The following is a 27,901-nucleotide window of genomic DNA, read 5'->3' as shown; positions in this document are numbered from 1 at the left end:
AATGAGACTGTTTACTACTTTGGTTAATAAGGGTATTAAAGGGCGTAATTATAGGCTTGAAAAGATTGACAAAGAATCCAGTAGGCTGTGATATCTTCTGAGGGAGTAGGAATGGTGTTGTTTTGTGTTGCTGGGGTAGGAGTAGAGGGAAAAGGATAGGAAACTGAAGACGAGTGGACACCGCGAAAGATACACTTTTATTAAAGAGAGATGGCTTGGTGATTGCCATTAAAGGAGCAAAGACGGATGGTAGTTAACATTTTAACATAGATGAGAAGTATTTTGAGTGTGGCTACTTTTATTGCTGGAGGGTATCCTTTTCATTTTTATTTTGAAATTATAATATTGAAGTCTGATATTAATTATATCGAACTAACTAACAATCTGGGTAACGATATTTTAAAAACCATCGATCTTTGTAAACAGCAAATGCGCAACCAACAACCAACGACCGCATAGTTATTAAAACATAGTTTTTTAATTCAAAACGTAGAAATGAATTAATAAACGAATTAATAATTTAAAAAATAATGGGACTATTAAAAGTGGAAGCCTTATATATAGGCCTTACACGTAATAATATTAGGAATTAAACGCATTAAGGATAAAAATACCATAGGAAAACCTCTACAACAAAATAATACTAGTCTAACCTAATCGACAGAAACAAATATATATAAAACATAAAAGTCGAAATATTGTAGAAGGTTCCATTTTGTTTTCTTAAAGTTGTTCATATAATCAGTGATCTAGTTCTTAAAAATTTGGAACAATAACACAATAGCTCTCTTGCATATATCGAATATATTTCGGGACTCACATATCCCCTCTTCATCCATAAATTAAAATTAACATTTAAAAATTTTTCTTCTTTAAGCAAGATAAAGGATAAAACATAGTCGATATATTAAGGTCATTACGCAATGAAAATTAACAATCTTGTTCCTGCACACACACCGCACTAAACCACTATAAACGCTGAAGAGTAAGTACGCAAACACAGAATATTTAACCCATTGATCGATACATTTCACGTAGGTTGTTTTCCCCCTTTAAAAACACTTCATAACGTAAAAAGTGGTGAAAACTGTCTTACGACAGGAACAAATAGGAAATAACTAATACTTGATCCTTAATACATCTGAAGACAAGGACTCACCCCTTTCACACAACGACTCATCCCTTTCGCATTTTACAAACCTTTGCAACGATTGGAAAAATAGCACACATATTAGCCAGTGACGATGGCGAAATGCCAAAACGCGTCTGATAAACAAAACCAGCGATAATGGCGAGTCACTAGGGGTGATCTCAGATAATTATCTACAGGAGTGTCCAAGATTTTTTACTTTCTTTGAAAGGACATGGAAGAAAGATGTGTGTAATGTTTCAAGGTTTTTTTTACGTTTTTCCTTAAGCAGGGATGCCTTTTTATTTACTATTTAATTGAATAAAAATGAAGATATATCTTGAGAAAAGCTAATCTGGCTAAACAATGGCACGGCGGCGCGTTGGTTGCTCCCTCCACTCTTCTCCCCTCTCATCTTTCTCTTCTTTCCCAGTCTTCGTACTTCGCTACTTCCAGTCTGTTTCTTGAATCCGGGCCCGGTTTTGTTCCCTTTCGGCAAGCCAAAGCATATAAGACAATTGAAAAGTATATCACAGCAAAGAACGAACAACAGTAAACATAGTGACTTCATTTCATACTTAAGAGTTCAAAATTCGTTTAATCAAAATACCTTGGGTTTTTGTGAACAAGACCTTTATTCAAACATGAGTGCGTGCGAATTGACTTTGAAATAATCAATACTGCAGCACAGTAAAAAGAGGTTAGCGTTATTAAAAGAATGATGTTTTATATTGGTGTTCAGATTTACCACAATTCCTGTGAATGACATACTATGTATGTGACCTTAAACATGCGAATTATAAATTGCAATATGGTTTTTAACTCATCTTTTTTATTCATTAATTGTGTCATTAATACATTAAGCGTGTCCAGATAAAAGGGTTTGTTTGATTACTTAAAAGCATGATACAAAAATTATTGTTTCTTATTAAAAGCTAAAACTTAAAAGCAATCAAAGGCTTTGAAAAAGTTTTAAATCTTGATTCTTAACTCGTTTATTTTAATTTTTTTAAACTTAATATTATACGTTATATTAACGCTTAACAATTTTAATTCCATATCAAATTTATAAAAATAAGCAATTTCCTACACAGAAAATCTTTTTGAAACGTGTTTAAATTTTATTTAAATGTATTTAATTTTTTACATGTATTTTGCCTGGTAAAAAATCTTATTTTCGTCATTCTCATCATATAACAACTGAAAAATATTTCTTAGATTGAACTGGTAAAACCATTGTAAAAACTATTAAAAATCTTACCTTCGAATCATATTCTTAAATTACAAAATTTTCTTCTCACAAGATCTTCCTGAAACATAGATGTACATAAAAACGCCTTTATTGAAGAAGTATTTACATATTTTAAACTGCTTTTTTTCTAGGATTGGTATTTCAGTCCGAGCATGACCTACGACGTATATCACCCTTACAAAAAATGCTTTCAGATTGTAAACAGTGAGTGTGATTTCGACAATTTAAATTTAAACTGATATTTCGATTCTCGTAAGTCATAATACAAAAAAGGTACTAGGGAAAAATGGAAAAGCCGTACTTCGAAAAAATGTTGACAACTATTGCACTGGAGTTTTTCATGCATGAGAAATTAAAAAATATATTGTACATTATAAAATTGGATTTAAAAAAACAAATATTTTTTTCATATTTATAAACCAACTATTTATATTTTATTTGTTTCTTTCGTTACAATAAGCACTTGTCGCGTGTGTATTTAAGGCGGAACTTGTGTAATTATCAAATGTACATATGTTGTGAAATTATATTGAATATTATTTATTTTTTATCTTGAGCCTCAATGTTCAACAGAACGAGACAACCAAAAATATTTTTGGTTGCCTCCGTCTGTGGAATAGAGTGGATCAACATAAAAAATAAATTTTAGTAACAACCTATAGAATAGAATAAGAATAACAATATTAAATATTTCTTTTAAATTTTGCACCTCTTTGCGTTGGAACCTCATTATATAATTATTGTTTACGTAACTTCAAAATGAATGAATAAGTTTACTTTAATTTGAATTTACCTAAACAATAATAAATAACAATATTATCAAGATAAGATAATATAGTTTTTATGAAATATCAGCGAGTTTATTTATCTTGTATTTTGGCATATCTGATAGTAATAGCCAGCGAAAACATAGCCGATGACGTTGCACTGGTTGAAGATGAACAAAGTTAGTGGTACGTGGCGCGAAATGTACATTTACCTGAAACGAGCTATATATCCATAACTATCCAGAGGTATCGAGATTGAGAATTGTATTAGACTAAGAGAGAAGAGATCGGGCCGCCAAAGGGACAGGCCACCGGTAGATGAGGAATTTATAGTTTTCTTATGCTCTTAGAAATTGCTGCCACTGACACTGCTCTTGAATTGATCAGAATTCAAACGTTGCGTGGATTAAGTAGGATTTATCTGTTAATTATCTATAGTTTTAAAAAAAATCAAATTATTTTGTTAAAAACACAAGTGCTGAACGCTATAAAGTTATTTCTAGGTCAATCCCACTCAATTTTCTCTATTTTAAAAGTATCGCCGTTAGCCGCTTAGCTCCATCTAAATAAAACCAAAGTCACAGGGAAGATGTTAGAACAATACATATCGAGGTCATGGGTTTGAAAGTTATCGGCCGGGCGGACGAACGGTGCCAATTTCTATAAAAGCGACAGGACAATTGTTACTCACTATGCTACTGGTATTTATTTACCGGCCAAATTCCTGCCTTTTGGCATTTCCTCTTGCCCGGGGACCAACTGGGCGGCAACGTGAACAGCGGCATAAGTTATGCAATTTGCCATGATCCAGTGCTCGTATCGCCCAACTTGTAGTCATGGTTACGCCAAATCCTTTTCAAAACCCAGCTTCTTAATGAGCGAAGCAATCAACGTTTCAAAAGCACACCTTTGATAAACGACGAAGTTTTTATAAGGACTCCTTAAAAAATCTTAATTCTATACAAAAACAAAGTTAAGAGTAGAGTAGATACGAACAGCTAACTTGCCTTTAATAATATTAAGTAATAGTAATTAAAGTCAGTAACATTAATTAATCCTTTTATGTTTAGTGGTCTAATTGACCAAATTACTTCTTTCAATTAATTATTCTTATTATGTGAGGTCTTGGATGAGATGAAAAAGTTAGCGTCACGAGCGGGATTACTCTAGCCGAAGGTCGAGGGTTCGAATCGTGCTCGTAACGATAACTTTTTCACCTCAACCAAGACCTTGCATAAGAAGAATAATTAATGGAATTAAATTAAAATTCATTAAGTCTAATTAGAACTAACGGTAATAAGATGGCCTGTAGTTTTTTTTCTGGTTATATTTGTATGGAGATATCTAGAAAAACTGCTTAAACACATTCTCCCCATCCTTCATTCTTATAACCTTATCCCTGACCATCAGTTTGGGTTCAGACGATCTCGTTCCACTGTTCAGCAGTGCCATCGCCTTTTAGACATCATCGCTACAGCTCTTGAGCAGAAGGAGTGCTCCTCCAGTGTAATCGTAGATGTGAATCAAGACTTCGATCGGGTATAACAATCAGGTCTCCTCTGGAAGCTTAAAAAAGTCCTCCCTTTTACTACCTGATTCTAACATCCTACCTATCCGACATATATTTCAAGTCATAAATGGCCACACTGTAACAGCCGGGTATCGCACATATACATCGGTACTACAAGGGAGTATATTATATATATATATATGGTATATATAGCTATTTATTCCTACTACATACATACATTCCTACTCTTCCGGAAATGATCCTTTCTATCTATCCGGATGATACTGCCATCCTTTGCTTCCATAAAGACCCTGTCAATTCAACCAGAAACCTACAAAGCTGTCACATCCCCTAAGCAGTGGTTCAAGCAATGGAAGATGTACAATAAACGAAAATGTGAACATCACACGATTTCTAGGCAAAATTAACTTGGGGTTTGTATAAGACCATTTTTACTAAAGTTAATAGTTAGTATACACTGACAGGCAAAAAATTCCGCCCACTTCTTATATAACTTGATTTGTATGTATTTTTATATATTAATCAAAGTTTCTCGTTTATTAAAGTTTAATAATTGAATCTTTGTCTAAAAAAGTTAAAAAAAATGTAAATTGCTAAGGAAAATGAAAAAAAAGAAAAAAGAAAAAAAATTTAACATAATAAAGTATGTATCGCGGCGAATTTGTTATTCCTTCTTGCTGTATCTAATGTTTATTTAAGTGTACTACATGTCTGCCAGAAAAAGAAATAATGTTTTTACAAAATAATGATTTTCTCTACTATAGGAAATACAGCCGTATATTATTTTGTTCAAATGATTTTTTTTCACGACCCAATACACCCTGGATCGAGGAATTTATTCCTACATGTTCCTTAAAGTAATAAGTATATTGATTATGTTAATTAGAAGTACAATTTATAAATTATTATTGATTTTTCAATTAGTAATTTAATTATATTATAGTTAGGGTTTGGGCCTGTAGGGGACGTCGTCACACATGCAGTAGGGAACAGGACTTTCGTTTCGTAAAAATAACCCATGCATGGTCCATGACCCGATATTATCGTTGTCAACTTGATGAAATTCTTGTAATTAGTGCTGACGAATAGCGAGGAAGAATTTTTCACATGTGTTTTCTTAATCCTTTTCCCATTTTTTAATGGCTTTAGTATATTATTTTTTACATATGTTCTGGGAAGCTTGCTGAGAGCATCGTTTGAAACCTCTTTCTGCCTCCTCATTTCCATAAAGTCTAACACGCTCCTTGACTCAGATCAAAGCACTCTCCGATCCCATCCTTCAATTGCTCCTTATTCTGGATATGATTTGTTCTATCAATTAAGCTCTATTATTTTGGTCCATGAGAGCATCGAATTTGACCTGGCTGTCAGTCATGATAGCAAATTTTATTTTTTCGTTGGTTATTATAATAAGCTCATTTGCCCGTTCCATTTTAAGACAGCCGACTGCTCAGCCAGAAATTATATTTTATTGAATATTAACGTTTATCACTCTTACGATTGGGGGGGGTATTATTATTCATAAAAATAGATAAAAAATAGATGCAAAATAATTTATAAAATGATATGTGTTCAATCACAGCAGGGAGAACAAGCGGACCATTTGAATGCGTCGTCAACCCTTATATGCGGTCCGGTTTATATGATAAAATGACTTTTGGTTTATATCCAACGAAGTTTAACGCCCGGAGCGGACAACGGTGGGCAGTACGCATTTTAACATCTTAGCCAGACGTGTTTTCATTTCTAAACCTGGCATGTCATCAATTCATATTAAACGTTTAGTTGTAGACAGTTTTCAAAGTTAACGCTGTGTGGTATTTATGATGTAGTAGGGGGGGGGGTCATTTTTCATATCGCACAAATTTGTAGTTCATTGTCAGATAAAAGACAAAATCTAACAGAAGTGTAATTTAAAGAAATGATGAGTTATTGTAGTTATTATGTTTCAGATGGTAGAACAGCCGAACGTGGCTGACAAGGCGAAGGCACTCCTCGTGGAAAGGAGGCTTTTATTTTTCTGCACCTGTCTAGTCGGAGCTGCCACCCTGATTTGGGTGATTGCGGTCAATACGCAGGGCTGGTTCACCGTCGCTGCTCAAGATCAGAGTTACGGCATTTTCATAAACGAAACTCAACGGTTTTTCCTCCGAAGTCGATCCGGACTCTTCAGGATATGCAGGGTCGGGAAAAAAAACCAAACAGCTAAGCCTATCGGTAAGCCAATAGTGTGTGTGTGTGTGTGTGTGTATGTGTGTGAAGGTGTATATGAGAGCCTAGCCTACTATAACGAAAGATTAACATCGTTGTGAAAGACTTATTTTCTGTGAACTTAAACGTGCTTGCTTCACATTTCGACATAATTGGCATTGCCTGCACCAATCGCACAAGAAAAAAGTAAAATATAAAAAAGACTAGTGTACTAATATAACACCCCAATTCAATACAAAAGATGAAGGATCAATTTTCTTTATGTCGATAGCATTTAAACGGCCTTCACCAATTATAACAGAATATTGTCTATAGTTTGCCCGTCAATGTAGATGGTCCGCTTATCCTCACTGTTTTTAAATTCTCCAGAAATCTGTTAGCAAAAAAATATATAATCACTTATCGTAAAACTATAAAGCTAAAAAGGAAATATTTTTCTGGGATATGTTTTCCTGTACTATCCGGCTTTCGCCAAATTAGTTCATTACAAAACGAGCTAACGGAAGAAACTTTCTTACTCACACCTCTCTCCTGTTGCGTTAATGTTTACGCACTCGATTGACAGTCTAACTCAAGGCACATTTGTCTACAAATAATTTATTTCATGAGATGTAATTTGGTTATTAATTCTATTTACGTTTGGACTTCTCTCACGCAAACCTCAGAATTTCATTACAAGCATATTGAGGATATTGAAAAATTCTTCAGGTTTCCGGTTTCAACGGAATTTATATGAAACAAAGGAATGCATGATATGTGTTATTCCTCTGGATTTTGCCTCAAACAGTCAAACTACAATCGATGTACATCTTTAATTTCTAAAGAATGTTTTTATTCATTTGTTTATAACTGAAAGATTTTAACAATATTTATTTAAAAAAGGTATTTTGGAAAATATTTTTGCTTTTCGTAGTGTAGACACGGTAAAAAAAATGCAAATACAGTGTAAAACCTTCCAAGAAATCAACAAATCATTCTTCCGTGTTGAATTTGTTAGTTTATGTTTCAGGTTTTAAAAGTTATAAGTACAAATAATCTTTATGATTTGCAAGGAAAATTCTAAAGTCATAAAGTGGTAAAAGCATAATTTTAAAATGGTCTTCATTCCGGCGAATAAAAAATATTTTCCAATACTATTTATCTAAATTTTCTTCTTAGGTGTCTGATATGACCAGAGAGAAACTGATAACTAGGAGATGGCTTATTTATTATTATTTATTTAATTTTAACTATAATTGATTATTTGGAATTATCTCTTTACTATTTCGTTAAAATGCATTGATTTTTTCAATAGTTTGCGAAAACCGAAGACTAAATGGCGTTAGTTAGATTAAACTCGAAATACCTACATGCGACGTTAGAAAAGCATTCATGTATTGTCAAAGTGTCAAAAGGACATACAAGGGAACATTAACTATTGTTCTGAGAATTTTAGACTGTACAATTTGGACTCTGTTTCTCTAAGACTGAAGCACTTAGCGGTTCCATACAATTCTAGTTCGTTAATAAGGGAGCTAGCAGGGCAATGTGTAATCTGGTTTTGTTTGCTAATGTAAGTTTAGATCGCTTTCCAAGTAGTCTTTTTAGCATTCTGAATCTGGTATGTATTTAAATGTTTACTTTTGAGTTTTCTATGGGGAGTCCATGTAAGGAGTTTGTTGAGTAACAGTATTGTACGTGGTTCTCATCGAGATTAGGAAGATTATTGAATAGAGGAGGGAGATTTTTTTTGTTAAGGATAAAAACAATGTACTTAGATTTAGTTTCTTCAATCTCGATTACCAATTGGCGTAGCAAGGATTAAAGCATGTGTAAGCGATTTTGCAAATTATGTGAAACTGTAACAGAATCTTTATTGGAGGTGAGTATTTATGTGTTACAATTGCAAGTTAATTGCAAATTAACCTGTCCCAGTGAACTCAAAAATGTTATTGTCAAACTAAAAAATAATAAGTCCCCAGGTATAGATGGTGTAAGCCATAAATTCATAAAAAACATTTCTAATAAAAGCTTAATACACTTTACCAAAATAATTAATTACATATTAATGTATGGTTATTTCCCCAAAATTTGGAAANGAGAGAGAGAGGGAGAGGGAGAGGGAGAGAGGGAGAGGAGAGAGAGAGAGAGAGAGAGAGCGAGAGGCAGGCAGATAGATTTCAGAAATTCAGTGAATTAAAAATCAGTGTTCCATTTATTAGTTCACCTTTTTTTTACGAAATAACAAATGTCTTGTGAAATTATGTAAATGGTATTAACAAGGTCAAATCAAAAGCCTAGAATAAAGTAGCAGCAGCAGGTATTGGGGGAAGAATACCTATGTTGATATGTTGCAGTGAATTCACAGAATAGTAAACATTCACTCTCCCGGTATTAACCAGTGAAATTAACGCCAGTCTAGCCAATTTACACTGTACCCTGCACTTGTATTCTTTATTTTCAATATTTTTAGTTATTTGTACAAAACAATAATTTGTAAATTACCACCATTGTTTAGACGTTAAAAAAAATGTTCGTTTTGTGTTTTAAGTCAATGTTTTTATGAAGTTTAGCGCCCTTTCAGAATCAATCGTCGGATTGTGGGCACGTTGCCACACCGTGGCCGAAATATCATTTGTCTTGATTGTCACTCTTAAACAAGACGTATCTCCCTTTTTTTTTCTTTTGGGTAACTCTCATGACTACTCGTTCCTATCTTTGAGGATAAGCAGCAGCTAATGAGACGAACGTCAATAAACGAAGCTTATAACATTATCTGCTATTCATATCTCCTTTCATCAATCTTTAAATTCTAACATTGAAAAATGACTCTGTATTTTGATCTATTGCAGAAATCAAGTGGTTTTATTAACCAACTCAAAATCTGCAGCTTCATCCAGGTGTATATTTCTCATCTGCGCTAGCGTGATTGTCACATAGACGTGACGTGATGCCTTATGCAGGAAAATGATATTGTTCCGAAAATATTTTTGTTCAGCACGTAATTACAGCCCAACATCAGTTTATGTGAGAAACTTGTTCGTCGACAAAGTTATGGGAACCCACCCTCTCCGAGTGGCCACGTCGTTTGTCAGATTGTCGATTTCTATCTGTGGAGTCATATCAACTGTAAAATTCACATCCGTCTCACTGGCTTTATAAACCAATTGCAGTTTGCTGTAGAAAAATGTTGTATTTCACGCTAGTGTCACTGAGAAATGTTCAATGGGACTGGAAAACTTGCCGTAATCGGTCTATATGGTCTTGTAAACCTATGCTAAAAACTGTAACTTAATCCGAGGTAAACTGTACAAATCTTGCTGTTTAGTTTTGTCGTCTTACTTGCAATACTCCTGCTGGGCTACACCAAATACTCTTAACTTTTTTCAGTTCGTTTGTAGATCGCGGGAACATATCCTCTGTTTCCGGGAATCAATGTCCGTTACGATTGCGCCAGTTAAATGTTGAACTTTAAGACCTTCGTTTTTAAAGACTTATTTATTAGATTAAATAATTACAGTAAGAACTTAGAAACTTAGACCGTTATTAGGAAGATTCCATTACCAAGGTACTGGGACTGCAGTGGGATCTATCAAGGATTGTTTATCATACAAAATCCAATCACGTTCCCTTATCTTTACCAAACGCGGAATAATGTCCATGATTGCCCGCATTTATGATCCACTGGGGTATTTGGCGCCCGTAGTATTTAAGGCAAAAACTATCCTACAACACTTGTGGAAGTTGAACTTCGAGTGGGATGAAACGATTCCACATAAACTCACCCAAGAATGGTCGGCATTCTTTGAGGAATTGCCTGCACTTGGAAATGTGACCATATCAAGGTGCATTTTTCCAACTGAACCCCGATACATCGATATCGTGGGTTTCGCAGACGCTTCAAGTGATGGTTACGCCGCAGTCGTATACTTACGAATTGAGGATTGTACCGGGAAAATCCGCACAATCTTAATCTTTGAAAAAACAAAATTAGCTCCCCTCAAAGTGCAAAGTATCCCGAGATTGGAATTGTGTGCGACTTTGTTACTTGTTAGGTCATTGGAAACTCTTAATCCCTTTCTGAACCGCATCATCACGCGATGTACCTACTTGTTGACCGACTCGACAACAATTCTTTCCTGGATCCATCTACCTGTTTACCGCCTCAATACCTTTGTTGCAAACCGCATCGCTCTCATCCAAGACTTGCCTTATCTTATACGTATCCACAGAGAGTAATGCAGCTGATATTGCATCCCGAGGATGTTTACCGAGCAGACTACTCTCCGCTGAAATGTGGTGGGATGGACCACAGTGGCTACGACAACCCCCAGAAACATGGCCAGTAGCGCGTTGGAAAACTGTTCTGAAGTGGCTGATCTTCCAGAGATAAAAGTAGAGAAACTTTTTATGGCCACAGATAATGGTGGTGGCCACTGGTAATGTTGACATTCTAGAACTCATTAATAAAACATCGTCATATGAAAAACTAACACACATCATAGCCTATTGTCAAAGATTTATACGGAATTGTAAGATAACGACTAAGGTAAAATCCTCTTATTTGACACTTCATGAAATTCGAACCGCTACGCAATCCATTATCATTGCAGTTCAAAAACAACATTTCTCCGCAAGCACCGCTTTTTCAAAATTAAAATCCTTATCACCTTTCTATGATTCCCAGGGTATTCTTAGGGTGGGCGGACGTTTAAACAACGCACCCTTAACAGAAAACGCTCAAAACCCTATCTTTTTGCCTCGTCGAGGCCATTTGGTGGAACTGCTTGTCGACCACCTTCACGAAGTGAACTTACACGCCGGACCGCAATTGCTACACGCCATCATACGTCAACGATATTGGATAATATGTGCCAGACGTTAGATTAGGACTCGAGTTCATAAATGTCTTCGCTGTCATAAACTACGTGTGAAAGGATACACACCATACATGGGAGAACTACCGTCGACACGATTTGGACAAGGAAGTGCTTTCATCAACGTCGGGGTTGACTTCGCAGGCCCATTTTACATACGAGAGTCAAAACGAAGAAAGGCTGTAATAGTAAAAGCATATATTTATCTATTTGTCTGTATGAGCACCAAGGCAGTCCATTGTGAAGTGGTCTCCGATTTGTCCAGCGACGCTTTCTTGGCTTGTTTAGATCGTTTCCTTGCACGACGCGGTCTACCAAAATGCTTTTTTCGGATAACGGAACCAACTTCGTGGGTGCCCACCGCCAACTTAAAGAACTTCATACATGGTGGAATAGTCAACAAGTCCAGGATCGCTGCGTCAACCATCTCAACAAAAGAGAAATCCAATGGTCATTTAACCCCCCACATGCGCCTCATTTCGGCGGACTTTGGGAAGCGGGTATAAAGGCATTTAAAAGTTACCTTACGCGAGTTTTAGATCAACATCCGCTTACATTTGAGGAACTGAGTACGATCGCTAGTCGAATAGAAGCCCTTCTCAATTTCCGTCCATCACATCCGCTATCTTCTGATCCAGATAACTTCGACATTCTTACACCAGGACATTTTCTTATAGGCGCTCTTCTATGCTTCAAGCTGGAATGGGCCATTACAGAGATTCCCAGTACAAGGCTCTCCTGATGGGAATTTTTAAAGCAATGTACACAACGCCTCTCGAAGAAATGGAGAAGGGATTATCTGCACAATTTACAACAGAGAGGGAAGTGGACAAACCCCGAAACCAAAATCGAAGAAGGGACGCTGGTCCTACTACGAGACGATAACGCGCCACCGCTACATTGGCCACGAGGACGAGTAATCCACTGCCACCGGTCAAGATGGAATAACAAGAGTTGTCAAAGTAAAAACACCAAAAGTCGTCTATACACGCACACTGCCCACTCTGTCATCCCAAATGACTTGGGAGACGGATCCGAAGTGTATTGAAAAACAATCAATCTGGAGCCGTGTGAGGTGGTAATCTTAATTTGCGTGGTTGCAGAAAACGTGGGCATAACTTTTCCACCCCTAGTGCGGGAATTTTCCTGTAAATTTTTGAATTGAGAGAGGATCCTCTTCTCTGGTAGGAATGTTATAGTTATGAGCTTTTTTGATGCCTGATCAAGCTTTCATTATAAGGATTGAAGCGATGAGGGTTTATATGGTGGCCAGGTTTCCAAAGCCATGATGGTCAAAGTTGAGGTTTCTCGCTTCGTTATGACACCTTTAGGTTTAGGACTTTTAGGTCTATCTGGATTTTAATTTCAATTTCTGCGTCATCAGAGTCAAACTAAATGTTTGGCAAAATGTTTTATAATTATTATTTTTATTATAATTCCCGCCTGTGACACAAATTTTTCATTTCGAAAAATCGTGCATAATTAATGAAATAATAATAAATTTTTATTTCGCCATAATGGAAAATACGAAAAATAATACAGATTTTAAAATTCTAACTCGAATAATAAAACAAAAATAAAAAATTAGAGAACATAATTATAAAAGTAATTTGATGTTCTTCCATTACACCCTGATTTTCATAAGAATAAATACTTGTGTCGGATAGCAGGAGTTGTACGATTAATTATGTCGTTTTATTATAATAAAGCAAATTAAAAAAATTTTAATTAAAAAAAGACTAAGAACCTTAATCTGTTTAGACAAGAATGTACGATTGTATATTTTTTTGTAATTTACTACAGTTCTATTTTTATCAGTATTATTTTTTACAAGGGTTCGCAACAGAAGAGGGCAGATTAACCCTTGGGGTGTCCGTGTTTTTGAAAAAATAAAAAAAATAAAACCCATTTGTAAATATGAAGAACCTTTACCCTTTACCTTACAGTGGATGGGCGCCCCGTCAACTATCTGAAGTTACTGATATTAATTATATGTCAGTACATATATTTTAGTACCCTGTTATAAGAAAAATTATAGCATTTAGTTGTATTTATTTTTGGTAAATCATGCAATAGTTCTATCTTGTGTTATATAAGCTCACGGATTTATGAAATAATTTATATTAAAACAGACATGAACATTTTACAAATAATTGTTTTCAATTCCTTACGTAGTAGCTTTGTGTTTTATATTCGTGGTTTATTTAAAAGTATTTTTATTAATCAATTTTGAGTGACTTTTAGGGCGGTTATATTCTTACTAGTTCATTCCCACATCGTAATACCATAACATAATGTGGATTGTGCTAATGCTAAATAAACTAATTTTAGAGCAGATAAAGGTAAAATGTTTCTAAGAAAATTCGAAATTAGTAAAAAAAGATTTCTGATTCTCGTTACCAATGTTTCGATGTAAAAATTAAACTTTATATGTCGGTCCAGCATTACGCTTAAGTATTTTACTTTAATTACAAAAGGAAGATTGCAAAATAATTTTATGTTTGTTTAAATATGGTATGTGTTTTAATGAAAAGGGCATAACGTTAATTTTTGTAAATTTAAAATCTGAAAATTTTGATCAAGCCAATCTTTATTGTATAATTTTATATTAAAAAATTCTTTGTTAATGTAGTTAATAATCTCATTTTGCTGAATTAATAACAGTAGTGTCATCATCATAAGTGAAGATCGTTAATGCAAATAAGGAAAAGATAGGACCTAAAACCCTATGGTACACCACATTTAATTGATAATAGTATACAGCAAGATCAAATCCTGAGAACGGTATGATTTAAAAAGATTAAAAGGAGTTCCATTGATGCCAATTTTAGCTAACATTTGATTAGTATTGTATGCACAACAGAGTCAAATTCTTGATGTAAAAAAATCTTCAACTTTTTTTAGCATCAAATCTGAGCCATAAATACAATAAATGAGTTCTATTTTAATCTGTCACTAAATGATTTTCTGGTGTTTTGGTGAATTTCTTTCATCATAATTAAATAATTTTTATTAAAATTCACGAATATCTGATGCCGTTTAATTTGGCTGACATTAAAATAGGTATGCTGTAATTAATATAAAGGTAAAAATACTGGTAATGGGTATAAGTGGAAAGTATTTGTAACCAAAATAAATAATGAAACGAAAAAAAAAAAAAAAAAAAAAATGGAGACAGCTTCTTGTCGCATCGAGGAGTGCGGGGGAACGAAGATATGGAAAGGACGGTTGTGAGAAGAGCCTGGGAAAAAACGGGAACCCTTTACTTCGAGTCCGCCAAAAATGTCGACAATCGGTGAAATTCGCCACCACGATCGCGAATATCATTTTTTTTTCAAACGGAGAGTTGTGTCTGCACAACACGTCGAATTCGGGCCGAGAAAGGAAAAGGGATAAGCCCAACGACCAACGGCACAACACCATCCGATTATATCCCTTCACCAAATCTCAAACAAGTACGAACAAAATAAAAGTATACTAACATATATTTTGAATATATATATATATATATATATATAATTTTTAACAAACAACAAAATACGGGTGTCCTTTTTTTGTCTTTCAGTGTATAAATGCATTCAACTTATACAGGAAGCGGAAAAGCCTGGTATGAGACCTTGTATTTATCCATATAAAGGCCAGCAGATATCTTCCGAAACGTCAGTTTAGAGTTACTTTGCGCTATGCGATAAATAAATGTTTTGTGCCAGAAGAAGGATCTGTTGGCCGATGGCCAGTCTTGGATCGCTTGGATCCAAAACGGTGTTTATTGTCTTTTTCTTGTGTTGTTCTCTTCCTCGAAATACGAAATACCTAATTAACGAATTGTTTCTTGTTGCAGAAATATGCAGGTCACACGAGATGTTCCCCTCTGACGACAAGATCAGAACTGACCCGTCTTTGGACAGAACGATACTAAGTGAGTTAATTTTGTTTGCTACATTTGTATTTATCGCTTAACGATTTCAGAGTGGTTGATTTTATTTTCATTTTGGATAGATGGATTATTTTCTAGGGATTATGTAAGGCTTTTCACTTCTCCTTTCAGTTGAGCATTTTCCACAGTGAGTGCATTTACTTTCCCTGTGGCCTGATGTACTTGAGTAAAAGTTGATTCGCTGATCGCATACTTAATTTTGAGCTCGGTGGTTAAGGCGATTAGGGTGTGCTGGGGGCCAGCGTGACTATGGTTTCCTTTATTTTCCATTAATCTTAGTCTTTGAGGTATGGGCATTTCGTCCATTCCTTCATCACTATGTGCTTTCGATTCTGTTTGGTTTCTTTTTCTTTTCATAAACCTATCCTCATCGGCCCACTGCAGGCTGCAACCCAATCTAGGTTGTCTTGGAATTTTTCGACTGAGCTAGAAGTAACTTCTCCTCCCCAGCATTTGTTCATGGCTGGGAAAGATAAGTCCCGGAGGTTGCGCCTTGCTTCAAGAATTCCTGATCTCATTTTCTCGTGTTCTCTGAACGTTTTGTGCGAAATTTTTACCCAAATGCTAACCATTATTTTCAACTCATTAATTCAAACTCATATTAAGTCGGAGACAGGCTTACATCATTATGAGTTTAACAATTAAAAATTAAATCAATAATTAAATGATTTAAATTAAATTTTGTAATAATAATTAACTTACGACCAAAAGTGAAATATTTCGTTCCTTAACTTGAAAACACTTATATCAATTAACAGTAAAAAAAATAGTAGTTTTCTTCTAATGTCTCACCCTTTAACTCATTACTATTTTGTTTTATTTACATATATGTTAATGTTCTTATTGGGCGTTAAAATTATTTTTGTTCGTTGTTAATATGTTTTTACATTGTTGTCAATTTTTTGGGGGAAGCTACCGACAATGAAGTCATATCAGCCTCCAACGCACTCTGGACGCCGATGGGGTCATTCCCACAAACAACCGACTATATACACAAACAAACAAATATATACATACATAAACACTGAAGAGCTACTCATTTATATATGATATTTATAATATTTACATGGGGAACACCCCTGTTTCCCTTAAAAATCGGAATAGGGGACCCAACAACCCACTTTTATGCCGAAGTACTGTCATTTTGTCGGGTGCCATGTCTACTCGCTCCCTGTAAAGAGCCAAGGCGCAGCACTCGACCAAGTCTGTCAGATTGAGCAATATTTCTCTACAAGCGGGACACCTGTGCGGGATTTTCCCCAAAAGCAGGTGTCTGGGTGTCAATCGGGCATACTCAAACGAGTGAGCACGATCCCTCCTTGCGTTTCAGAATCTCGGCGAGCCATCCGTCAGTCTCGCTCTTGACAAGCAAGGACTTCTCGGACGACCCGGCCCATCTACACTTCCAACGTTCTTTCGATGCGTTCTTTATTGCTCGTACAGCGTCACCGGGTCTGACTAGGTGATTCTGTCTGGAGAGCACGTCTGCACGCTGCCTAATCTTCTATTAGATTTGTAGCGGGAGTATGATTGACATGTCTGAGGACGGAACTCCTCAACAGTATTGGAAAATGGTCACTCAAGTTGGAGACCTCTAACGGAATTGAGTTACCAGGGACGGTGATACTATCGACAGTATAGTCGATTGCGCTTCGTTTAGTGGTTTTCAGTTTTATAAATATGTGTACTAGCGCGGGTGTTTAGGAGAATCAATTCTGCTTCATTTATGATGTCCCCTACATCTCTGATCCTAGCATCAGTGTGCTCAGGCCCCCACAAGGGGTTGTGGGCGTTGAAATCACCCAGCAACACGATCGGCGGGATGGTATTCGATCAGGACAGACTTCACTACTCTGCCACGATCCGTCTGGGAGCTGATAGATCGAAAAGTGTGATATGAAGCTACAATCGCCAGTATATATGTCCGTAGTCACCTTACGTGCCTATACATTATTTATTATAAAAATAATGTAAATGTAATATTTTAATGTAAATGTTTTCTAACTCTAATAATTTTACATTATTGTTGTTCCTTTAGTATTTTTACATCCTCCAAATCTGTGCCATGTTCTATTAGATAGGCTGATTAAATCTGTATTATCTATTCTTTTATTTTACATTGTTTGTGTTCGTTTAAGTTTTTATATTACTTTTCTCTATAAAAATTATATTGTTTCTCCTACATATGTTTTTTAAGGGCATTAAATTAAATTAAGTTTATAAACAATTTTTTTTCTTTTTCATTTAGGATTTCTTATGGAGGATAAAATGTGTTTTTGAAAAAAAAAGAAGCCAATTTGTACGTTTGTCGGGACGTTTATCTTAAAGTGATGAGCATCGTGTCGACCCCTTAACCGTTCGGCCACCGACGCCCCATGTACATATATTTATTACTATGTAAAACTTTTAAACATTTCTTCTTTTTTGCACATTTTTATTATTTTTTCATTGAGAACTTCTGCATATATTCATCCTGCATAAATAGTTAAGTACTTCTTCTTGTTCAATTTTTCTCTTTCTTTTTCTCTTTTATTGTTTAAATAAAATTCTTTGTTGTTGTCTTATAATTCTTTCTACAACTTTTTTGGATAATTATGTTTTATTTAATGTTTTTAAGTTACATTTGTTAAAAGGTATGCCTGTTAAATTATATATTTTTCTTACTATTTTTTTAAAAGGGCATTAACCTGTTATCCTACAGGTGCATGGAGAATATATGGTCAGAACTTACAGGGTTTTGCTATAGGTCAACGGCTTTCTTAAAGTCAACTAATAATGTGTCTGTATCTTTTTAATAATAATTATGTTGTCTACATACTTTTTAAGGAATTGAACTGCTTTTGTGGTGTTCAGTAGTTTAAAACATTGATGTTACAACAAGTGATACCTAAGTCCCCAAGTAAGCCAGGTTTTGTACAATATTTTATCATTAAATACAGAGTACAAATTTGTTGCACATTTTTCTAGTATCTCAAAAATGGTTTGGCTTTGTAGGTTTTAATTTTTTTTTAATGTCCCATTTATCTTTTAGACATTGTATTGCTTCTTTTGTAGGTATTGCAGTGGAAATATATTTAATATCTATGCTCAAGAAAATATAATTTTTTTATTTGTTTTAACAAATATCTTAATTCTTTTGAGATTTTTTATAACACCCGTGTATAGTAGATTTTTTATTTAATTGGTTTAGAATTAGTCTGTGTATAGTGGTGAGCTTACTGTATTTATATATCGTAGAACTGGTCTAAATTTATCTTCAGTTCCTTGTATGTACCATGCATTCTTGGTAGCGTCCCTTTTAAGTGTTTTATATATAATATATATATATTTTTTTAACAATTATATTGACTTTTGTATAATTTTTTGCGTTCGTTAATCGATGAGTTCCTGAAAAAGCTAATTTTAACATGATTATTTATCACTGCCAATATTTTAAAGTTAATAATAGCATTGAGTTGTTAAAGGTCAACATGTCCAAACGGACAGACTTATGGTCGATAATTCAGATTTTTAATACAATTTTGGTAAAAAATAAGGTATTAGCTAGACGTCTTTCGGTTTGCAAATGATGATGACAAAAATGGTCAACAAATAATACCAAAACAAAGCAGGCCAGTTTGTACCGTAAAAGGATGCAGGAAAAATAGTAATAATTAGGCACTAAGTCATTAATTAAATAGGTATGACCGAAAGTTCAATAATAAAAAGATAATGTATAACTGTAATTGTGGTAGGGCAAGTCGTAAATGTCGATGTCTCATTCTTTCCTTCTCCCTGTTAACTGAAGATGTTAATTAATTGCCGAAACGATTTTATATCCCGCTTTTTACGAGGATTAAAGGTGATTATTGATTAACTGACCGTATAATAATCGTTTGATCCTCGATGAACGAACTAAATTTAGGGGGAATAATTGTTCGACTAGGGACCTAGTCTAGAATAGATCCGGACAATCCTATGAATAGCAAGGAGGTTGTCCTAAGAATCTTCTACGAAGAATGCGGTGAAGCCAAACAATGACAATTTCTTTTCCTTCAATGTATTCTTTCCGGCATTTGAGCGGTGTTTACAAAGTGCTTGTTTTTAAAACAACAACATTATACTATTACCATTTGTAGGCAAACCAAGACTTTTGAGATTTGCCAGTTTTTAATGCTTATACTATTGTATGATAACTTGTACGAGGTAAGATTTTCCTTGCAAAATATGTAAATATATATTAGAAAAAGATATGCTATTTTATTTAAAATATCTGCAATATATACAGCGGCTCGTTGAAAAGAATTTAACGTTGTGTGACGGTTAGATCTAGCATTAAAGAAGTTAATTTGTGTCTCTTTGGATATGACATTTACAGTTATTGTCGTATGCCTTGCCAAACTCTCTTTCAATTGTATAAATTCCAAGAGAATTGAAATTTTAGAAAATAGTTTGGACATAAATCAGGACCAAAGTGCGGTAGTCTGTTTTCACGTTCGGTTATTTTTACAATGTACTGGATTATGTTTTCGACATATTTTAGCTGTTCTTTAGCATGGAAGCTGTAGCGGTGTCCTTCTCGGTCAGCCTTGTTAAAACCATCCTGTTTCGATTATGGTTTTTAAACCTACAAATCCGGCTCTGAATGAACATCAATTATTTGCAGACTGGTCAACGTGTCTTAGAGAAACTCGTAAGATATAAAGTTAACGTATTTATCAGTGTTTAAAGCCGTTCATTATTAGGTGGATTCTTTGGGCTCCTTAGCAAAGATACTTCAAATTTATGCTAATAATCCCAGCCGTTTTGATAAAAGAAGTAGGCGAAATAAATCAGGCGGAAAGAATTCTTTTTTGTGGAGCCTAAATATTTCGGTTTTATACTTACAAAAATCCCGACATATTTAAGCAGTTTTCATGTTTCTAAAAATAAAGAATCAAGGTTCGGTTTGATAAATAATAAATAATACATACAGTTATTTTTTCAAAACATTAAAGTTGTTTTAATTTGAACACAACTCCCCATGAGAAAGCATAATTAATTAAACGAGTTTCTGTTCACTGACTTTTCATTAATATGTGTGAAACGAAACAAGTTGTATATGGCGTGGAAATAAGATCGAAAGCTGGGTAATGAGTAAAAAAGCACAGCCGTACAGTTGGTACGATTGGCGAAATAGTATTTGTTCTCTAGATAAATTGCTTTGCCTAAAGTAATTTGTTCTAAAAACGCTTTCTTCGTTGTTCTACAGATACTTTTAAAATAAGAGCGGATGAAATTTTCCAGACGAGCGACACTGGTAAAAAGCTCTCAGTATCAAACCTATTTTAAGAAGTGTTTTGATGCGAGGAGGACGGTTTACAATTGTGTACGTTTCCCGTGGACCGGAATAGAGTGACTGAGATGTCTTATAAGAGTGTTGACATTCTCATCTCCCCACCTTTGCGTTCGGTATAAGCTCGATTTAGAAATTTAGAGTATATTTTAAACTACACGATAAAATTAGGTAATATATGTGCGGCTTAAATCAAAGTATTTTTACAGCCAAAACGAAATACTGCTCTTTGAAAATCAACAGCAAAGTTTTGTTTAATAAGTTAGATTATATAACATGTGCAAAGTTTTGAGGACCCGGATGACCGAATCCGCTTTATGAATTACCACGCTTTATAGGGACATATAGAAATGGTTCTTTATCTGCGATACCTCGGGATATCAAGCCATCCTATATGCAGGAATTATTTCAATTTTAGTTAGAAATCGAAGCTAACGAGTTCTTGGAAGATACGAAATTTTATTTAATTTGTTTTCAAACCATTTATTTATTTATTGTAATGGTTATACTCACAGAATTAAGAGAACTCACAGAATCGTGAGGGGCGTTGCGATGTTCACCGATCGCTAAGTAAGATTTAGTTAGCCTGAAGCAATTATAAAATCAAGAACCTGCGATTGTAATAATTAGAGGGAAGGTGCATAATTTAGGGTCGGAATGGAACATAGGAGTGTCTTTACTGAAAATGAGGTCGCCGAATTGTTCGCTGAACAGTCATCGCAGTTCCTCACTCGATAAGACATACAGCAGGTTTCCTACACCCAACCAAGCCTCGCCGAAAAAAAGCCTCTGTGCTCTCTGTGAGTAGAACCTTCATTTTCAAAAAATGAAATGATCTTGTATTCCATCTAGATTTGCTTACATATTCGTCGAATTCACCAAAGATTCTCCAGTAATTCGTAACGAAGCTAAGAATTATGATTTATTTAGAATGCTTTTCCAAAACAATCATAAATTAGATAATTCAAAGTGTAAAAATGTTGTTTATCTTTGGTTGTTTTATTTATGTTTGGATATTTAATTTTTTTTGTTTTTACTTTTGTTACAGATTACACGAGAACCGAGATGTTCTTTTCTGTAGTAAGCGTTTTGTTGATGCTGATGGGCTTTCTTTTCTCAATCTACACTTTCAGAAATCCTCGTTATATGTTCAAGCGGCTGGCGGCCGGAGTTCACTTCTTGTCATGTAATTATAAATTTTGTTCTAAGGCCTTGATAGCCGAGTTTTTTCGCGGCAGACGCTGGACTTATTACAATCGAGTGCTCCTAATTTGTTTTTATATTTTCTAAGTTATATTTAAATATAGGACGAATCTTCCCTTCTTTTTCTAACGAGGCATCAAATGTGGCTTAATGTCCTAAGATAGCACGAACGCAGGACGATTGTTTTGCCAAGAACCTTAATGGTAAGGTTTATTTCCGGAAATATTATTGGGATCCCAAAAGAATATCTTTGTTTTGAAAGGCGACGTTTTACTATTAAACTATTCAAATAATTGAAAAAATAATTAATAAATAGAGATAAATAATATTCCTTGCCAATATGTTAAGTATGTGAGCTGGGTTTAGTGAATTGAAGAGAGCGATTCACGTAGATTAAATCAGTTTTTCACTACCATTTTGGATATTTGATATAACCGCAACTCTCTTATGTCCACCACGTTTATCTTATGAGTTAGGCATTTACGGGCCATGCCCCTGACTCAAAGGATGCTATCTCAGGTTCAATGCTGATTCAATTTTCCTCGAAATTCGATTTACACACTTATTTACAATACATACATAATTATAATCGGCTCTTTCCCTCAGAATGTATTCCTAAATGACTGCACAGAACTCGTTGCCAAATTAGAGACCATTTTTTATTTACTTTAGTAAATTTCGACGCCTCTCATAAAAAATACTTTAGTACTGTATTTTTCGCTGTTGTTTTTAGGTGCATCTGTAATCGTCGTGCTTGAGGTGGTCATCAATTCAATCTATTACGAAAAAGCACATTTGCCTTTCGTGCATCCTAGGAGGGCCGTGTATTATTACGGTTATTCGTTCTACCTTGGCTGGTTGGTCTTCGCCTTTAACGCCGTCGCAAGCATTGCTTTTCTGGTTTATTCGAAGAAAAGGAAAGGTGACAAAGCACTGACCGAAGAAATGGCTATGGCTGACGAGCCGACGATAATTGGAAGATAATACGCAAGTTCTTTAAGAAAAATAATAATAAAAAAAATATAATAAAAAATAAATAAAAGACTTAATATAAGTGCTTCGCAGCGTTTTATTTTAATTTTTTATTTTTTATTAAATAAGAACTTAGTTTTAAGCTTTCAGTTTGTAACAATGGGCTACATATTATGACCATTGCTAGATTTTTTCGTTGTAGCTTTCATTCAAATTATTTGCGTAAATCACAACTATTAATTTTGAATGTCATACTGTCCATTGTACTTTTATATATACTAAGGAAAATCAACATTAATCTTCAACAAAAATACTGATACAATACTATAACCAATTATTTTTTAAATTATGTAAGTGGATTGAGCTCTTCAATTGTAAAACATAATTTTAGGCAAAAACTAGTCAAAACCGTTTAAGTTTAAATTTGGTGCCACAAGCAAAAAATATATTTTTTTTAAATTCCGTGATCTCAGTTACTGTGGAGATGAACGTTTTTATTTAGTCTTTTATATATACTATATAAAATAGAATAGAATATTTTAATATTTTTACTTTCGGATAAAGCGGATTGTTGCGCAATAAAATAAACAAATAAATAAATATATTCCCTATTATTCAACAAAATGTACAAGTTCCTCTTGCTCTCTCTGATTTTGTTTATTTGTGATATTTTTTTAAAAGTTAGTAACTGTTTAGAAAAATAAACTTTATTGCCGAAAAACTAGATAAAAATAAATGTAATTTATAAAAGACATTATTGTTAATTGTTATACACCTAATAAATGTATATAAAAGACCGTATACAATAATTGTTATGGGAATAAAAAACTCATATGTATGTATTACGCAGAAGTAAATATATATTTACATATATATATTTATATTTGTACACATATATATTTTAAGATTTTAAGTTAACATATATTTCAAATGTAAATGTTACTTTATAATAAAGTTTTGATGTGCCATTTTTTATTTTATGCCTAATTGAATTTTAGTCGATCATCAATGGTGGTAGTATTATGGGAATAGTAAGTTAGTCATTTAGAAACCTAATACTTTTAACCAACATTAGGTTTGTTTATAATAAAAAATATGTGTCACACGTCGTAACTGACATTGTAATTAATTAATAAGAATAGTACAACAAATACCTTCTGCGATACAAGTAGTAATGAAATATGTATCTGGTTTAATCAGTGTTATAAAAGTACAAAGAAGAAAGAAGCTATCTCAACACAATGGCACAATTATACAGAAGACAAACACTTTGAGCCCTGAAGATTCTCTCAATAAAGATCGAAACGTGGGCACGATAAAGCAAATGTTTTTCTGAAACCTACATCACACCAGACTGCATCTCACGATTTCTGAATAATTCTAGCTTTTGAGATAAACCAGTGAGTATAAATGTACACCCATTTACCACTGACCTTGTGAGTTATCTTGGACTTTTCATGGATAAACGTCCGATATGAATCCCACACAAGACTGAAAAGACAAGAAACAAACCGACGTTATAAATTATTAAAAAGACTACTCACTATCAAAATTAGACATTGAACACAAACTTGTAAGACAATGATAAGACCTCTCGGTGTACGGTTGCGAAGTGTGGGGCTTAACCGAGAATTCCATTTACCAGCGTCTCCAATCAATTCAGTCTACAATTCTCCGTCAGATTATAAATGTTCCTTTTTTTATATTTCAAATTACACTATTCATAACGTCCTACATTCCGTTTGTCCTTGTTAAAACCTTCTATACAAACATTTCATCAATCACTAAACATTCCCCATAATCTGTTAGTACGACGGTTATCCCTTCAAGCCCTACCCGAAAACTCTCCAAGACATTTGAAGCGAACGTGTTTCCGAGACCTTCTCATTGAGTAGAAGATTGTCAAGGTTTCAGTGTGAAGAAGTGTGTTCACTGGGCGACTTCTCCTCAGGAGACTCAAATGACAAATTCAGCATATATGAAAATATTTACTTAATACTATATTTGTGTTGTAAATTTCAAATAAATGTATTAAAAAATAACTTCATAGTTCAGAATGACATTAAAATGTAGGGTTATTTGATTAATGTTTAAAACATTTAATTTTTGATATTTAACCAATAATAACCAATTAATTTAATTACCTGATAATTTTGTACTATGTAACTACTTTTGTTTAAATTATAAAATAAATAGTATTGAAATATGCCATATTAATCTAATTTAAGGAATGTTCATTCTTGCGTAGGTAGCACCTTTTTTTAAACTTTATATTTTTTTTCTTTATTTTGTTTATATACCATAGCGAAAGAGAGAAAAGTTATTTCTCTCTAGAGATGAGATGAGTTAATCTTTGAACGTTTGCAAACATACAATGATAATTAATTGTTTCAGATAGAGATTACTTTAGTTTACTTATGTCTTTATGCATATTACATATATTGGAAAAACGAATGTGGGACAAATTTCGTTGCGATACGAAATTTTAGAGCAGTGAGTTAAAGTTCTATACCACTGCAAGGACCTGATCCCGGTAAGCTTATATAACGAAAATAACCTCGGTTTTTGGTATATTTCAACAACTTGTTTATATCTGGCAAAACAATGCCTCTCGCCAAACGCGTTTTTAAGACCCGTAAATCATTCAAGAACGGATTGAAAAGGCCAAACTTCGCCTCCGTTTATTATGTAAAGAATTTTCTATGACTTGCTTAACTTGGCCCTTTTGTGTGTACTCACATTTCAAGTATTAGCCGGTCAATAAATTAAATGTGGTCAAACGTTTTGAGTCCCTTTAAGTTTACATATATAATTTCAAAATAATCACTCAATTATTAACGTAAAAATTAACGCTTGAACTCAGCAAATACAAACTACAAATGAATGAAACTTAAACTGACAGCAGGTGCTGTAAATAATAATTTTTAATGTGTTTTGTTTTCTTTCTTTCTTTCTATTTTTGTTACAGTTGATTTTGTTTTATCAAATTATGTGTATGAAATCCTGTCGGAACTGCATCAAGACTGGGAAGAGGCATTAAGAGAAAGAACACCTCGGAACTGCATTTCAATCAGCTCAGCAACTTTGTTATTTCTTCTTCATCTGGTAATATGAGCCACTGGATCTGATCATACAGTTCCACACTATTGCTCAAATGGTTAAGCATCTATAATAGTCTCCGGCGGCACATTATTTCTCTTGAGATGAACGCTGCTTCCTTCTTCCAAATCTGACAAATTTTTCGATTGAACGATTTCGATGCAATTGACCACACCGTTGTTTCAGTGTATATAATTTGAAATTGTGCACGATTTTGCACGACCGGATTGTCAGTCTTGGCTCCTTGACCTATCTTGGGGATTGGGGGGGGGGTCTGGCTCCAGGATCCATGTAGATTGTAGATTGCACTGTTGTCGTCCAATTCAGTTCTCAGTTACACGTCTTGAGGCCTTGCCCCTAAATGGGAATTGCATCCGTTAGGTTGGCGACCTGCTTTGAAGAACCGACCTTATAAACGTTTCATTGAACCGATGCAAGTGCAATAGCTCATAAGATTGGAAAAACAAAGCGTTTATCGTCGCGTCAAAGCGTCTCTGTGCACTTTGCTTAGAAAAGCCTTCATTCAACACCTGCGTACTGGACAAATGGATTCCTAGATGAAAACAAATGCATTATCTCATTTTGTACAAATCTTTACTATTTTTAAAGCTACTTTGAAAAAACTAAATAATAAAAATCTTTTCTATTTTTAAAGCTACTTTAAAGCTACGTGGTTTGCTCTGATTCAGGATCGGCCTTACATGCCTTGGAACACCCCTATTCAGATGATCCTGGTGTGCAGGAGGTGCTGGCGTCACTGGGGAGCCTCCAACTGCAGGGAAAGAGCGTTTACTTCGTCTGGGTTCCTGGACATGTAAATATTAAAGGAAACCATTTGGCAGATGAAGCTGCAAAAGAAGCAGCCATTACAGGCCTTCAAATCAGGAACGTTCCAAAGGGTGATATGACTGTAGTTTACAAGTCAAAAGTTAAGGGTCAATGGGAACAGGTCTGGATTAACATATCTGAAAACAAACTACGGGAAATAAAGAACTCTGTAGATGCGTGGCCTACTTCATTCAGAAATAGTAGAAGGGAAGAAGTGGTTCTTGCACGGTTGAGGATTGGACACTGTAGAGCCACTAAGGGTCATTTGATGGGGCGAGAGGCACCTCCAATTTGCGGAATGTGCAATCAAATCGTCACAATCAAACATATACTTATGTCATGCTCATTATATGCAGCCCATAGACGTCTACACTCCTTGCCTATAAGCATCCAAGAAATGCTAGGCGACAACAATGATAGTATACGTAATTTGTTTGATTTTCTCAAATTAGTAAATCTACTCGACAAAATATGAGCTCATACTGTTTGTCCTTCTCTATATATACAAGATCAGATATACAAAGATACATAATATAGAATAAAGATAATAAGATAACAATAATTATTAGTGATGATAATAATAATAATATAGAATAAAGATAAATAAATATAGATAGATAAATATATTAGGTCGACCGTCCGCGTGGGTAGCTTTAATCTGTATGCCTCTTTCTATCTATTAGATAATAAGTTAGTCATTGGGACAATCATGACCCTTAGTAAAAAAAATTAAAAAATAATAATCAAAAAAATAATAAAAATAAATAATAATAATACGATATGACATAGAATCGACTGTGTA

The 27,901-nt window shown here is 34.3% G+C and overlaps 2 protein-coding genes across 2 annotated transcripts; both read left to right on the top strand.

Moving 5' to 3' along the window:
• Nucleotides 1-1,565: 1,565 nt before the first annotated feature.
• Nucleotides 1,566-24,061, top strand: LOC106672384 (voltage-dependent calcium channel gamma-2 subunit). The gene is made up of 5 exons (XM_014403768.2): nucleotides 1,566-1,829; nucleotides 6,632-6,896; nucleotides 15,588-15,665; nucleotides 22,046-22,183; nucleotides 22,934-24,061. The coding sequence occupies exons 2-5, from the start codon at nucleotides 6,632-6,634 to the stop codon at nucleotides 23,182-23,184; spliced, it is 732 nt and encodes a 243-aa protein (XP_014259254.1). The 5' UTR covers nucleotides 1,566-1,829; the 3' UTR covers nucleotides 23,185-24,061.
• A 692-nt stretch (nucleotides 24,062-24,753) lies between these two features.
• LOC112127420 lies at nucleotides 24,754-27,574 on the top strand. The gene is made up of 2 exons (XM_024228386.1): nucleotides 24,754-24,848; nucleotides 26,938-27,574. Exons 1-2 carry the CDS (start codon nucleotides 24,754-24,756, stop codon nucleotides 27,572-27,574), a joined length of 732 nt encoding a protein of 243 aa, XP_024084154.1.
• Nucleotides 27,575-27,901: the final 327 nt, after the last annotated feature.

Source organism: Cimex lectularius, unplaced genomic scaffold (genome assembly GCF_000648675.2).
Source record: "Cimex lectularius strain Harlan isolate CLEC.00 unplaced genomic scaffold, Clec_2.1 scaffold222, whole genome shotgun sequence".
Taxonomy (NCBI): Eukaryota; Metazoa; Arthropoda; class Insecta; order Hemiptera; family Cimicidae; genus Cimex; species Cimex lectularius.
This window is presented reverse-complemented; position numbering and strand designations above follow the sequence as displayed.